This window comes from Podarcis pityusensis (assembly GCF_964106645.2).
Source record: "Podarcis pityusensis genome assembly, chromosome: 2".
Classification (NCBI taxonomy): domain Eukaryota; kingdom Metazoa; phylum Chordata; class Lepidosauria; order Squamata; family Lacertidae; genus Podarcis; species Podarcis pityusensis.
The window spans coordinates 70,247,060-70,263,203 of record NC_138029.1 but is presented as its reverse complement, the minus strand read 5'-3'; the positions used below and the strand labels follow the sequence as shown (position 1 = coordinate 70,263,203).

Sequence of the window (16,144 nt, the reverse complement as noted above, 5' to 3'; positions counted from 1 at the left end):
CTTCCAGGGCAACTTTCTTTCTGAATAACCAGAAGGACGTCTTTGGGTTTGGTACCCAAGAGGCCCTAGCTTTGTATGTGTGATACTTAACATGGATTTGTGGGTGGCTGGAAGCATAGTCTAATAATTCTTGGCTTTAGACAGGCTTGCTCCTTTTGGCTCTGGACAAATAGTTGGAAAGCAATGTAGTCCCCCATGTACCCAAATGCCTCTTGTCATGGCCAGTCCGGCCTGCCTGTTTCCCATCCCAAAACTTCTAAGACAGCTGTGGGAGAGAAACACTTGATAAAGTGTCATTTGTTCTTCTCAGAAACTAGTCTCTGGACCCCCTTATGTCTTCATGATTTAGAAATATAGCTTCTTGCACAGCACATGTGTTTGTGGTGCTTTTTGCTTAGAAAAAAGTGTTCACTCCCAGTGCTAGGAACCTGACCTTATTGTGGTGTGTTGTGTGAATGAGAGCCCATTTAAATTGGCATCTTCCCTCCTTTCTGTGGGCTCATCATTTTCCAGTATCCCTCACCTTGGCAGTTCCTCTGGGTCTTGCTCTGGCTGCTCTGTTTGGTGGTAGTTATCCCTGTAGGCCAGGAGAGGCCTTAGGAGAGGGCATGGCTATTTCTGGCCGGGCTCTCACAGCATGTTTTCTCTTTCCAGAGGTGAGCAACCTCTTCTCTGCTGCTCTGCTCAGGAAAATGACTACCTGGTGCCCCAAACTCCCCTGGCGGACATGACAAGACAAGGGGATGAGGACTCTACCTCTTCAGTGCCTCCCTCTCCTTCCCCCTCTCCCCCCTCTCCAAAATACGCTGTTTGTTCATTAATAGTTCTTCAAGCCACTAATCCTGCTTCCTGTAAAGCATCGTGAATGTCTTGCCTTGTTCCCTTGCCATGGAAGCAGCTGGATTATTATTTAAACATCCCTTTTCTCCAGCTCCCATGCCTTCTTTATGTGGCCTTGCTATTAAGAATGGAAGTTTTCTCTCTCTCCCTCATGTACCCAAGAACCCCGCACACTTTTTGAGAGCTTGCTGATGTTCTAGACATGTCCTGCTTTCTACAGTTAGGCCATGCTCTTATTGCAGTTGTTCCATTGAAGTAATGGTTCATCTTTCTGTGTTTATCTGTTTCCTGCTGTGGTTTTACTAGGCCTACGTAAGACCCCACTGTTGTCCTGGGCTCACTAACATAGAATAATTTCTCTTCCTGCTTCTGTACTTGGCCATGGCCAAGTACAATTAGATTCCTCACAGCCCATAAATAGGCATTGAAAGGGTATGGAAAAGGCACAGTCTGGTTGTGAATAAGGGAGTGTGGCAGGAGGTCCAGCATGATATTCTCTCTCTCCCTCTCTAGTCCTGCAGGTTGGCTGCCAGAGAGCACTGACTGCAAGCAGCTCCACCAGCAGATTTGGTTTTGGTGCTGAGCCCCAAAGTTCTTTTCTAAGCAATGGTTTCTTTTTCTGTGGGACTGGGAATAGAATCCTGTGGCATGTCTGCGTGTTGAATAATAACTGTACTCACTCTGTGCTTGCTGTGTGCTCTCCCTTTTCCCCTTGCTTTCCCCCACCCTTCCCTCCTCCTCCTGCCGCCTCCTCCTTCCTTCATTCTCCAGGACTGTTGTGGGAACTGCAGTGAAAGTGAAGAGGAACCCACTCGCCTATAGGTCCCGCCAGCCTATTATTTCTATGAGCCTGGCCAAGCAGCGAGCTGACTCAACAAAAGAGATGGTACTGGCTTAGCACTGGCTTGGCTTACAACCCAGTGCACATGCTAGCTGTATGAGTGTGGGATCATCGTTTCAGGGTGGCAGCAGACTCCACCCTACAGAGGAAATGCTCCAGGACGGGGGAAAGTAGACACCTCTGCAAAGGTCTTCAGTGTACTGCCAAGGGATCATCCTGCCACACCTTTTCCATAGCGGAGAGATGATGGCAGGAACTAGTGAAACATTCCAGGGCTGGCCCTGATCCTGGCCTTTGGCCTCCCATCTGCTCACCTGCTGGAGTTTGTTTTATATATTTATATTGATATATCTATGAATGTATGTATATAGCATATGTACATTTTTAATTGTTGGGGATGGAGGTCCTTCTGTATCTCTCTCTCTTCCTTACCCCAGCGTCCTTGCTTCACCCTCGTGAACACTGTGCACCAGGAACTTCTAAGAAACAAGTAAGCAGCTCTGTTTCCCAAGCAATGGATCCTTTTAATGTTCCCTGTGGAATATTCACCAGTCTGTTCTGCTGGTGAAAATGGGTAGAAGGAGAAGCTCAGGAATGGCAGCTGCAATGCAAGAGCAGCCTCCACTGGCATATCTAGTCTGCAGGGACACAATTGGGATAACCTGTGTGTGCCCAGGACTTCCCCCAGATGACTTGCTTTGGTCCCTTAATGCACAATGAGAGTGATGGAGAGATGCTAAGGCTTGTAGACATGTCAAGATAATACCTGCAGGTTTTTCTGAGATGACAGGCTGTGGGTTTTTGGTTGGTTTGTTTGTTTTTAACATGGTTAATTGAAGTAAGGAAGTTTTCAAACACTAGAGTATAATTACAGTTGACTCTCAACTTACACAAGGGTTTCATTCCGGGGATATCGCATAAAGCCAAAATGAAGTATAATCAAAACAACCCTTTAAAAACAGTAAAAGGCATGTCTCAGCACTCTCCAACCACCTCTACATTCTATCTGAAGGCTGCACACTCTCTCCCAAGGTTGCTACAGACTCCCCGCACCTCCAAACAATCTCCCAGGGTGGGTGCAATGGTTGGTGGGATTGCCAATGTTTCCTCTCCACCACCTTCTGACATTTATCCCTGCTGCCCCCTTTTCTTTGGCCAAGCACATAAAGCTGTGATCACACAAGTTAAATGGAAGCTGGTGGCAGCATACTGGTTTCTAGCTTTAATTTCTTTCTTGAAACTCCAATAAGGCCAGTATGAGTTGACAAGGAAAGCTGGGGAGGATTTGTCATTTACCTCGGGAACCTATAAAAGTTGAGTCTGTATTTTTATTTATTTTCTGGACCACTGTGCCCTATTTTTCTCCCCCAAGAAATGATGTGATTCTGTTGTTTGTCCTAGTAATGTTTTCTAAAGAGTTCACCCGCCAACTGTGCCAATGTGGGAGCATGCATGGATTCGAGCCTAAAATCTTGAGCCCTCTGCACTTTTTTCAAAGGGTTAAACTTCTTGAAAAGTGAGAGGTCTCTAATAAAACCTCCTGGTGTCTTCATTTTTAATGTAAAGCAGGTGCTAGTTCTCTGAATTTGGAACAGCAGCATTGAAAGTGTAGGGTTCACCCTTTTCCCTTGCACAATTTTCCTAATCACATCGCACCTCAAAGCTGCTTGTTAGCCTTAGAGTAGAAAAATAGCAGCTTTGTCCAGGTGAAGCTTGGCTCTTTTGGTGAAGAGCTCAGAAAACATTAGGAGATTCAAGTGTAGATGTTTTCTGTCTGGTGTAACTAGGCTGAAAGTCCTAGTCATCTTTCTCCATAGGAATCTCTTCTACAGTCTTCCATGGCTGGGAGCTCAAGGCCACCCACAGAGCTGCATTTGTGCCTTCATGAAGCTCTGATAAGTAGACCTATTTATTGCCTGGACTAAAGATTTCCAATCTCAAATAATTCCCCTTATTCTATATCTAGTGCGCACTTCTTCAGTCTCCCAGCAGTTATTTCTAACCTGGAGATTGTGTGTGTGTGTGTGTGTGTGTGTGTGAGAGAGAGAGAGAGAGAGAGAGAGAGAGAGAGAGAGAGAGAGAGAGAGATCTGCCTTGCTCCTGGGCAGTTAACCTCATCTGCCAGTTCACCTATGGTATCTCATGCTAGTGTTGCACTGTTCTTGATAATATTGGAACTATTTTGAACTTGTTTGCTAACTGTATGTCCTGATGATTCATTGCTGTGGTACAGAAGTGGATGCAGTGAACACATTGCCAGGGGCTGGGCAGTTTCATGCTGATGCTCCTGAATGTGGAGCATCAGTCAGCATGTCCCTGAATTAGAAAAGAGCAGCTTCTCTTCATTGTTTTCTGTGTGGCAAATAGATCTTTTGTTACTGCCTTCCATCCTTGTCTTCTCTACACACTCTCACGTGCCTCTTGCAGCCTGTCAGTTAACATCCAGCTAGCAATTCAGTGAGCCTTTCTCATTCCTTTCCTTAGAAACTCCAGTTGAACGTGATGTTTTATTTACAGACTTCTTCATTGTGTCTTTTCCCTGTCTTCCCTATCTTTTGATTTTATTCTGCCTCTTTCAAATACTTTTGAAAAATATTTCTGATCATCTGAAAATTTGTCTGAGAATATCATTAGTCACTTCATCCCACATAATATCTTAGAGCTGATGTACATTTGTAGACGCAACCTGAAAGGTAGAGTTTAAAAATGGAAAGTGGACTGCAACTGTAAATAGAACATGGGCAGGTTTCAGTGCAATAAATATGGATGTCAGTCCCAGTTCCAGGTGTTACTGCAGGGAATCCATGTTTTTTAAACTCCTGTGTGCTGTTCACAGTTGACAGGGAAACCTGTAGTTCTGTCATTTAAACTTGACTCCTTTTTGTAATGTTTAAGCGTGACATCCCTAAGACTTGTTATAGGTACATAAGGCAAAAGACTAATAAAAAGGACAGTTTCCCTTAGGTGCAAGATTATATGATTTAATAAAATCTGCTACTTATTGCCAGTAGAAAATGTCATCTTAATATTTTACATTTAATCAAATTTGGGAATATAGAATATTCCCTCCTTATCAAAAAAACACACCCCTTTTTAAAAAAAGAAATAAAACTTCATGTTCCATCAGTATTATAAATATATATTTAAGTGTAGTTATTGGTGTTAAAACACATTGGCAAATTTTGTGTTCTGGTTTTTGAATTGAAGTAGTGGAGAGAAAGAAATGTAAGTTTCAAGTATCTTTTCTTCATCAAATCTGGAAGAAGGAGTTAATTGTCTCCAATTATCTGTATGGTGGTAGGTGCCTGTTAGGAAGTTGCCTTGCATCAGGTCAGATTATGGTCCATCTAGACCAGTATTGTCTACTCTGATTGGCTAGTGACTTTCTTAGGTTCTCAGGCAGAGAAAGTTGTCCCCAAACTTCCCAGCACCTGCTACTCAGTTGTTTTTCATGAGACCTGCTAGATAATGGGCCTGGGGCTTCCAGCATATCAATTAGAAACAGATCTTCCCTTGTTGGCAGCCTCTCTAACTAATTAGGAATCTCCCCCCCCCCCCCCGCTGTATTTTAAAAGCTTGCTTGATTAGCAGTGCAATTCTAATCACGTCTACTCAGAAGTAAGTCCTATTTAATGGAGCTTATTCCCAGGTAAGCAGGGTGAAGATTGCAGCCTAAATCAAGGTCTAGGGTAGAATTCAGGGTTGCACTATGGTGAATGTCTCATCAGTGCAAGTATTGTAACTTGTGAGACAGAACAATTCCACCTCTTGTCCCGCACACCAGTGCTGCTGTGGGGGTTCTCCCAACTCCCAAGCCAATTTTGAGGAGCATGGGAGGAGGGCAGAGGGGAAAGCCCTGTTATGCAAACCAGAACCCTCATGCAGGACTTATGCTTATGGGACTCATGAGGTGACTTTCACCCCTAGTTTTATGTGTTAAGAACTGAGTGTTCCTCCTTTTATTCCACCTCCAAATTCAAAACTATGGCTGTATCCATATACTTCTAAGGTCAGGAGCATCTGAGCTCAGTTCTATGAGCACTTCAGAATTGTCCTTTGTGTCTGCCAAAACCCTGGTCTGACTTGCTGGCCTGGGTCTGTTCTCCATTCTCCCTGCGTCTTGAGGATAGGCTTCTGCCTTGACTCTTTCTTCCACCCCATCCCTGTTAAATTTTAAGTTTGTACCTTTGCTTGTTTCTCTTCTGTCTTAACAGTTCTGTGCTACAGTCTGTTAGCAATTCTTCTCTAGCCTAACTCCTGTCTGATTTGTCTTTCCATAGCGGCAGTGAACTTATGTATGAAAGATATAAAATTGTGATATTATAAAATGTATATGCTGGAGATACGCCCACTAAAAGAGTTGGAAATTGGACATGCTACTATCTACTGTCGTTGCCTAGGCAAGAGTGTTTCTGGAATTGATTGTTTTTTAGGGGGGTGTCTCCTTCTCCCCTCACCCAATGGAAATCCAGGAATAAAAGGACCTCCTTCAAAATTACAGCTGTGTGTCTCTTTCATAACTGCAATAGCACTCAGAAACATGATTTGTGAATATGTCTCAAAATGTACTATTTCGACTTTCATCCCACAGTATTTGTTATAGAAATGCATCACCTCCAGGGTTTTCTAGTGTATATGCCATCTTAACTGAGATGTAGCTGTTATCAGGGGGTCTGATATCTTTCCTTCATCTGTAAGATATAACTTCACAGATATGTATGTGTGAAATGCACAAAAGTTCAACTGCCACATTTTATGCGACCGCACATATTTTAGAAGCTGTAGATTAAAGATAGCACTGAATGTGCTTGGCATTGCTGAAGCATAGAACACATTAGAACAGTTTTACACAGTGTTGCGATTCCAGTGCAAGTTGGCATCTGCACTACCCCCTCCCCCCCCTCAAATATTTAGCCTTGTAGGACTTCATGAGCCCTGGGCCTCTTCAGTAAGCACACTATTGCATTTCCTATGAAAAATGGCAGGGTGGAAGTAGTTTTGCTATTGGCAGTGGGCCAGGAAGAGAAGTCATAGTGCTTGTGGAGGAATAACTTGTTGCTGGCCTTCCCTCATCTTTTAAACAACAGATGTGCTGGAGAAGAGCAGTGTACACTATTCAGAAAATTGTGGCGGGGAAGGGGGAAATGACAGGCTATTATTGAGGGGATAGCCTAGTAATTTATTTTTTTTACCTTCCCCTCTTTTTAAGGCACTGAATGGAGTAAGTTTGATAGAGTATCAATTTATTGTTGTGTATTAAAATTAGGGCTGGCTTAACTTTCCTTAAAACCCTAATGCCTTAAAATTCAATAAATAGTATGGATAGAAGAAAGCATTCCTGCTGTTCGTGAAGCACTTAACCCGGAGGCTTCTGAATGTCTCAGATTCACATAAAATACTTAAACAGTAAAAAATATAAAAGGATATACTCTAGAATATGCAAATTAGAAAACCCAAATCAAGCTGGCTTAAAAAGAGTGTGCCACTTGTTTCTACGACTCAAAGGCCTTCCTAAGAAAGACGGTATCTCTGGAGATTTGAATAGTTAAAGAGTCAAGAGGGATGCATATTTAAGATCAGGGATTCCTTCAACTACTAGGGGACCCAGACCCTTTGATTTGGGACTTGAACCAGAAGACACAGACACCCAGGGCAAATATTACAAAATATATGCAGCCTTCTCTCTGCTGACAACAGCTATTGGGAACAGTCACAGTTTGCACTAGTGAAAACTTTTCAGAGGCAGCCCTATGTAGAACACATTTCAGTAACCTAATCCAGAGATTATTATGGCATGTATCACGGTGGCTAAATTGTAACTGCCCTGATTGTGCCAGTACCAAAGTACAGGAGGCAGCAAGCTTACTCTTGGAAGCCTGAGCTGACCTTGAATAGTGTAAGCATCTAATCAATATCAGATCAATTACTCACAACCAGTCTGTCTTTGAGCTGAGCTTTGATTTCTTAGCCCTACCATCAGGGATGTGTGGGAATCTGTTGCTCAACCACAAAGGGAATCCCCATAGCTGACCCAATATATTTTAGCACCTGAGGCGAACCACAAAGTAGTGCCCCTCCTCACCAGGCAAGAAGCATGACATCAGGAACAAGGGGAGGAGGGAATAAAGAACAACGTTGGGATTCGCTGCCCTTGTGGTCGCTTCTTTGAGCCTCTGGTGGGCTGGCCCTGAGCAGCCCCTGAATCCTTTGTAATGCAATGCAGGCAGGCCCACTTGCTGTAGCCAAGGACTTGCATGTGCTTTGTGGCCCTCATCCAGCCCGTCACTACTTGGAGCAGGGGTAGGCAACCTAAGGCCCAGGGGCCGGATGCAGCCCATTCGCCTTCTCAATCCGGCCCGTGGACGGTCCGGGAATCAGCATGTTTTTACATGAGTAGAATGTGTCCTTTTATTTAAAATGCAGTTCTGTGTTATTTGTGGGGCATAGGAATTTGTTCATCCCCCCCCCCCAATATAGTCCGGCCCACCACATGGTCTGAGGGACGGTGGACCGGCCCACAGCTGAAAAAGGTTGCTGACCCCTGACTTGGAGGCACCTATTAAAGCATCTTACTTGGGTCAGCATAGAAGGTGTGAAATAACTGAAAGGAGCTGAAGCTGCTCAAAACCAGTTCTTGCCTAATGGGAGAACTGGTGTTTTGCACTTAACAGCACTAATCCAGGGTGGGAATTCAGCATTGCACTCTTCACTAGCAGGATTCCTTGCACAGACACTGGGTTAATTGAATCGGGGCCCATGCGATTTATGGTGTGTTGTCACTCTTCTTGGTAAGAGTGAGCCACTGAACTTATAAGGTTCTCTGAAATTAAAATTGGATAAATCGTACATGTTGATTCAGCTTTCTTTGTTTAGCTAGCAAAAAGAATCCATTGGAAATACCTCCAGGCTGCAACTGAAGGAGTAGCAAGCTGTTGAGAAAGCAGCAGCTTTGGAGCTGAAAGACACCCACAATAGATAGGTTTTTAATACCCAGGCCCTTTCTGCCCAAGATGGTTTATTCACTCACTACAGCTGCAGGAGCATAACTTCTAATTAGGGCTGCAATGTGTGGCCAATTGATCAGAAGGAAACCATTTTGATGGCTTAAAATGAGATCCCCATTTAATCAGTTGGCAGACGTTATCTCCTTTCTTTTTTTAAAAGAAGTGTCTAACAGTGTTAATTGAAACTGCATATGGCAAGCAACACTTTAGAAGAGGTATTGCCTCCTAGGTGAGAGAAAATGAACTGCCTCTTTTAAGATGATGCCTCCTGCGACACATCTAAAAACAAACTAATCTTTTCTGCAGAACTATTTTTTCTCAGAACCAATCTTTTGCAGACTTAAGTGCTAAAATTGTGATTTGTATGACTGAGTCTGCGGTTCCTTTAATCGATAGTACCCCAAGTTTGAATGTTCTCAAATTCAGCCTGGATAGCCTGTGCTCTTGACGAACATAACCTGCACCCTTTTGCAATCACTGCATAATTTGTCTACATTTGTTGTGTTTAAAGTCTGGGTTCACTTTACATTTTCTAATCCTCTGCAGAGTTTAGCATCTAATGCCACTGGGTGTCTGTACAGCTATGCCGCAACAGATGCTTGTTCTCATACCTCCTACCCTCATACCTGGATTAGCAGGTAAAACATCTTACACTGTATTTCCCCGACAGGCCTAGCTTTTGACATTCCAGCTTCAGAAGAGAGGTTGATGGGCGTGTAAGCCTGCTGCCATATATAACATAATCGCTTAACAGGGTAACATTTAGTTTATGTTAAAACAAGTCATTGTGAGGGTGTGTAATAGTGCTCTCTGTTGGGCTGACTGTAGCTAAAAATAAGAAGAGAAAAATCAACGTTCTGTGCCAGGGAAACTTGCATTTTGTGCTTAAAACAAATTACGTCAATCCTGAAACTAATTAATTTGCATAATGTCAGTATTGCACTATTTTTGGTATATGCAAGGTTCAGATTAATTTGGCAAAAGTGGGATTGGCAGGGATGGGGTGGGCAATGGAGCACAGATAATGAGATAGGAGGAGGAGGTTTATGCAGCTGCCTAATTATGAACCCCACCCCCCAAAAAAAGTATTTCCAGGGCATGTATGTCAGTCAACTATTAGTCGAGGGCTCTGGTCTTGACAGTTCTTGGAGGTGGGAGCTCTTCCCAGAAGAGACCAAGGCTGGCCCTTCTCAGCCCAAGGCTTTGGTTAAATAGCTGTTATCAAGAATCCTCACTGTAAGAGGCGGGGGGAGAGAGATCTCTTCCCTGTTCTTTCACCCTGCCAAGAAGGAGCGAGACACGATCTCCGTGCTGCTGTTTCTCCCCGACGACGTTTCCAAGGCGATGAGAATGGCGGAGCAAGGGGTGAGCTGAGCAAGCAGAAGCATCCGGCGCTCTCGCTAGGGGGCGCGTGATTCTTTCCCGCTCGAGCCTCCTGTTGCTTGCCAGGGTGGCGCGGCGGATGGAGGCAGATTGAACGGAAACTGCGTGACTGAGGGATATTTTGAGGGGGGAAGGAGGTCGGTGGTGCGCAGCACGCGAGGTGGTCTGCTGGCACATGGGATTCCTGAGGGCTTCGGCAGCGTGCGTCCTATTCTACGTCGCTATGCAAGGAACATGCTTAGGTTTCCTTTGTCGCTGGGATCGAATGGAACAAAAAGGGGTTGCTTTATTTTTTGGCCACACACACACCTCAGTCTTTTAAGAGTTTTGCTACATTGTTGTGGATTATATAATTGTTAAAGAGTCATGTAAGATCAACTATCAGTAGATTTGTCTCATTTGAAGGTGTTTTTCAAACAGCAGGTCGGCCTATGTTTCAGTAGATCTGTTGAGGTTTTAGCAGACGTGGCAATAAAGTTATATCCTTAGTTTTGGGGGCTCTCTGCCTCGGCCTACCTAGTTCAGTCTGTTGGACCTAGTAGCTGTCATTATGGGGGTTTCTCTGAGCTGGTGATGCAGGTGCTGTAAATTGAGAGAAGGAGGGAGGAGGAATCTGCAGGCCTGAAGAAAGAGTTGGGCCCTGTAAAGAGTTTATATATATTTTTTTTTAACTGAGAGAACTAACAGTCAATGATCTCTGTTAGAACTTAGCAGAGCTGGGGCTGAAGAGCTGAGCAAGAAAGTGCTCAAGGGCAGAGGGGAACTGTAGCTGCTGGAGGTAGGTTTTGGAGTTCCTTGCTGGCTAGGATATGCTCAAACCAAGATCTCTGTTTGAAACTGTAGGGGGACATATTTAGCAGGGGGATATATCCTGCTCCCCGCCCCCCATATATATGCCCCTCATCCCTGAGACTACAAACACTCAATAATAGCATGTGGTATCCTCCTTCCTCTGGTGTGCTAACTGCAGTCCATGCTGAAAGTCTGCACTGCAGGCGCTACTGACTACAGTGTAAAATGGACCAGTTTAAACCACAAGCTGAGTTGTGCTTAGCAGGCAGTGTTGCTGAAGAAGTCCAGTGTTTGAGAGATATCAGTTCTGGCAGCACAAGTTTGATGAGGGGGCAGGAATGGATAACTTTCAGGATGCTCCAACGGCCCTGGCGCAAAGGCCCTTAGATTTGTCTTGTCAGTGACCATAGTAGGTAAGATCTCCTAACTCCTGTGGAGAAACGACCGCTGAAAAGAGGGCATAAGCACGGAGCAAAGCATGCTTTGTGTTCCTTTTTTGTTGCTTTGATTGTGCGGTGCCGGTGGGAGGGGGAAATGGTTCCTTTGGAAAATCTGCTTTAACACGCACAGCCACCCAGTCTTTCCCCCTCAAATCCTTGCAGGCGGCACTTCCAGCACGTGCGCAGCGCTGGCTCTGTCTGCTCTTTCGGAGGCTCATCTTGTTTACACGAGATTCGTCGTCTCGACATGACAGGCCCCTTAACTCGCCTCAACCGAGGCGGGTTTTGCTTGCACAACGGGAAGGGTGGGAAGTAAACACGTGGGAGGCTGAAATGCGTTAAAAAGGAGGAGAGGAAGCAGCCTCGGATGCGGAGGAGTGCTTTCCTCCTTGCCGATTGGATCGAAAAGCGCAAGGCGCTCCACTCCCGGAGCTGGGGCGGGGGGCTCCTTCCCCTTTCTAGCCCCGCCCCCTGCCTTGGCGACGGGACGTCCTGTACCTCCGACGGACGTGGCTCCACACGGTTGACGCCCGCCCAGCCTTGTCTTGGAAATCTCCAAAGAAGGGCATTTCGCAAGCTCACAAAGGCCGTTGTTGTTCCATTGTTGAAATGCCCTTGTCCTGACGAAGTTCTTCCTAATCTTGACTCAGAATCTAGCTTCCTGTCTTTTGGAAACGGTGATAAAAACCATTGTGTTTCTTCCCCCCACCCCACCCCTGATCTATCCAACCAGGATGGAACAGGAAGAGCCTTTTTATTTTTCCTTTTTGCTTCTTTGGAGAGTGCCTCGTGGTGTTGCTTGTCTTTTCCTTAACTGTACCTTTATACGTGGTGATTGTGGGTTGCCCCTGCTGTAAGGGAAAGTGGAGGGTGAAGTGAGGTTAGGAAGAGGAGGAGGAAGAGGCTGGCGCTGGCTGGGTCATTTGAACACATCTCTCTACCTCGGCGCTTAGCAACTCCGCTTCCTTCCCAGTGACAGCTCCGCCTCTCCGATCGGGAACAGTATGTGGGGTGGAAGGCTGTCTGCCTAATTCTGGAATCATTTACACTGACTTCAGATCTGCCAACTGCGGCTGCAAAAGGACGGGGAGGGGGGGCGCTGTGGGAGAGAAGAGAAAAAGATGAAGGCCCCTTTGCTATTCTTGCTTTGTAAGGGGGGAAAGGGGGGGGCAGCTCCCTTTTATAGCTGAGTGAAGAGTACTTGAACCTCTAAGGTAGTGGCTAACCAGGCTATGACCCTCCTGTGCTTGTTTGACTCCAACTCCCAACAGCACCCAGCCAGCATGGTCAGTGGTCAGGGATGAGGGGAGCTGTAGTTGCCTACTTCTGCTCTAGAGGAGTGCTGCGGGGGGGGGGGGGGAGAGAAATAGCATGGTGTTTTCACTCACAAATGTTTCTTAACGAAACAGAAGCTCTGATCCTGTCACCTCCCCTTTCATTGAGCATTGTTAAGTGGGAATTTTGGTTTCAGATTGCCATTTTTAAAGGGGGTTCCAAAATTTGATGATCTTCAAAAAGGCACAGGTGTAGGGACACTTGAGGGCTGTAGGTCCAATGATTTAGGCTGTCAATGTTCATGGAGCTACCTCATTCACTGCAAGTACAGGTAAAGAAGCTCTAAGGCATCTTCTGCATTCCAAAGCAGCTTCAGGAGGAGATGCTTTGCAATGTGAATGGGAAGGAGTGTTTAATCCTTCTGCTGCCCACTGTCTCCCCCCCCCCCGCCCCTCAAATAAACCCCAACAACTTCTCACCTAGCTGATTTTACTTCTGCCAGAGTTCTTACCTGGTATCTACCTCACATGAGTACACATGTTTCAAATTGCAACTAAACGAAAATACGCCAGTTTGCAAGGATGCCACCCCAAAAAACATACTTTGCTCAAGGAACAGAGCAGGTCAAACTATTAGTTCCACTGTAGTTAAGGGGAGAGAAACAGCTGAGTTCAACACAATTGGGTTTAGATGAGCTGAACTTTTGCTGGAGTGTGCCTTATGAGCTGACACCTAAACTGAGCTTCCTTTTGAGGATGGGGCCATTGAAGTTCTGAAACTCCTTGCAAACAATTGTCTGAGATTGGGTGAGGGGGGGATTGATCCCAATTCTAAGAACCATGTCCCAGCTACATTTTCTGCAGTGCTTTGCATGAGACTGGTGAGTGCAGTTTGTTATCTTGGGAACAGTTGCCATAGAAACAGGCGGAGGTGGATGGATTTTTTCCCCCAGCCAGCAGGAAAAGGGGGCATTTTAGGGTAAAATCCCTTCGAATATTTTAATTGCGGAGACTCAGCAGAACCAAACTCTCAGTCCTAGAGAGGAGGTCCAACACTGGATGTTTGGTCTCCTGGAGAAGCACAATGCATCCACAGCAGGAGCAAAAATAGGGAAGGGAGTTGCCTGCAAACGGGGTCACGGCAATCTTTGTGTTCCATCAGTCATTGTTATTCATTCCCTATAGACTTATTCCCACTCCCTGGACAGCCATAATATCACACCTGCACTAGCCTTAATACTTGATGGGGTAAAATATATGAAACTGCTTTGTACTGATGCAGACCAGTAGGACTGATATTGTCTACCTTGACTGGAAGTTCTCTATGGCCTTAGACAGGGATATGTCCCCCCTCCTCCCCAAGCCTTGTTCTTCTCTTTTTGATCCCAGTTCTACAAATTATGTCAAGTATGCATTGAACTGTTCATTTTTTCCAACAAATGTTGCTACTCAGGCAAAAGGCTCTTGTGTCAGCTAATAGACACCAAGTTAAAACACAAATAAAATTCAACGTAAATAACACACAAGAATCACAAACCTTGACAGCAATAAAAGGAAGTCACAGAAGTAGCAATGGACCATTTATCCAATGGGCGATTCATCCAAATGTCATCCTCTTAAATGGTTTAAATTGGTTCAGTCAACTGACCAAGTGAGTTTCTTTAGGCAAATCATTCCCCAATGAGGTTTCTACTATCAGGGAATGGGCCCTGCTCCTCATTGCCCTAAGCCTTCTTTTTGAAGGGAACAGTACCTCCTCAGAAGGTCTCAAAATGATGGTGAGAAATGCTGGAGATCATGGTTAGCCTATGAATTCATGAGATGAAAAGACGGCAGCATCTAGCAGTGAATCCTGAAAAGAATAGCCAAGTGTGATATTGCATTAATTACTTGCTTCTAATTCTAGAGGAAACTATTCTTCAGCTCTCATACATGAACCTAACCAGGACCAGTCTAACAGAGGTGAAAGCTAGAGCTAAAATAAAATTGTCCTAATAAAGTGTCCCAAGAAGCAACTCGGTGTGTTTTGATATCTGCTAGATTTTTATATCTAACATTGGATGTCAGGGTTTGACAGTATAGTTGATTCCAACTATTGGAGACATTGCAGAAGACTGCTTAATATTTCACTTTCACTGAAATAGTCTATATGACATCGGTGGTATCTGATATATATGAATATATCTATATATGATATAGCTCTATATCTATAGTTGATATAGATTTATATCTATATATGATGTCTATATAAAAATCTTGTATAGTTTTCTCCACTATTAATATATCTATTTATATGTTCATCATTTGATAGCTGATGGTCTACATCAGGTGACAATTATCTACATATGTTCATATTTAAAATCTACATTCCAAAGGAGTTCAGTTAATTCTTTGCAATATTGCAATCATTTTTTTTATCTGTTCTTTACAAGAATTGTTTACTAAGATACATTTTCTACAAGGTTCATGAATTCATAAAGGCAAATGACTGGTCAACAAAACAAAGAGAGGAATAAAAGTAAATTTGTCCTTCTTAGCGGGTGCTAGAAAGTCCCAATATGATATAATTGCCCCTTAAGTTGCTATTCTCCCAGGCAGTTCCATGCAGATAGCATACTTTTTCTGTCCAAAATATATAGTTCACTATGGAGAAAAAAATTATCTGAACTTCTTTGGTAGGAAGGGTGGGATATAAATTTAATAAACAAATAGATATTTTAATGACCTGGGTTGGAGTGCTGCAACAGCTTTCTCTTTAACAAGACACCTGAGGATAGCAACATGTGCAAAAATGAGACAAGCTCTTGACACAGTACACTTAGAAAACTAAAACTGCCTGAAAATGGAATAAGTACAAGTCTCACTCAAAAGCCCTAGGACACAAGACACATACCCTCAGAGATAATTTGTGGATAGGGACAGAGCCACAACTGAGCAGCCCCTTTTATTTCTGTCAGCCCTTTGTCATGCGCCTGAGGTCTGAAGTGTTCACTTGCAAAGGGCATTTGAAATTAGGCTGTGGGCCACAGGTTGCCCATCCCTGCCCTATGAAGAACAATGTGCTGTCAACATAGCAGTGGTAATTGTGAAAGAGGGCCAGCCCAAGACATTTTTGTACCTGAGGTGAACCACAAAATGGCACCCTGCTCCCCACCAGGGTAGAAACTGGGAGTGAAGCTCGACATCAGGAACAAAGGAAGAATAAAGATCTACATCAGATTCCGCTGCCCCTGTGGATCCTGCCGCTTGATGCGGTCCCCTAACCTTGCCTCATGGGTGGGTCGGCTCTGTTTGGAAACAAGCTACTTCTTAACTGAATGCACCAAATGTGGAGAAGCCTATCTTTTTATTGTTGCAGCCATAAGTGTAAACATGATGGCAAAGCATAGAAAAGGCTACACCTCTCTTTACCACAGATGGGGCGATACATGCAAGCTCTTCCACATCCATAGCCAGAGGGTTTACCATTTATTGATTAGATTGCCACTTACAAAATAGCCTATTAAATGTCTGACAACAACCATTTAAAGAGACTGCTCAACAGTTGAAAGCTCTTACAATCTGCCACGC

At 44.4% G+C, this 16,144-nt stretch overlaps 1 protein-coding gene across 6 annotated transcripts in view; it reads left to right on the top strand.

The window, feature by feature from the left end:
* The window catches only part of GRK6 (G protein-coupled receptor kinase 6), a 34,119-nt gene extending 27,940 nt beyond the window's left edge, over window positions 1-6,179 (top strand). For 2 of the 6 annotated variants that reach the window (XM_080996603.1, XM_080996605.1), the window contains exon 16: window positions 1,612-6,179. In XM_080996603.1, coding sequence (XP_080852729.1) covers window positions 1,612-1,662 — 51 coding nt within the window. In that variant the 3' untranslated portion in view covers window positions 1,663-6,179. The other 4 variants (XR_013983301.1, XR_013983302.1, XR_013983303.1 and 1 more) reach the window with 4 other exon arrangements.
* Window positions 6,180-16,144: the final 9,965 nt, after the last annotated feature.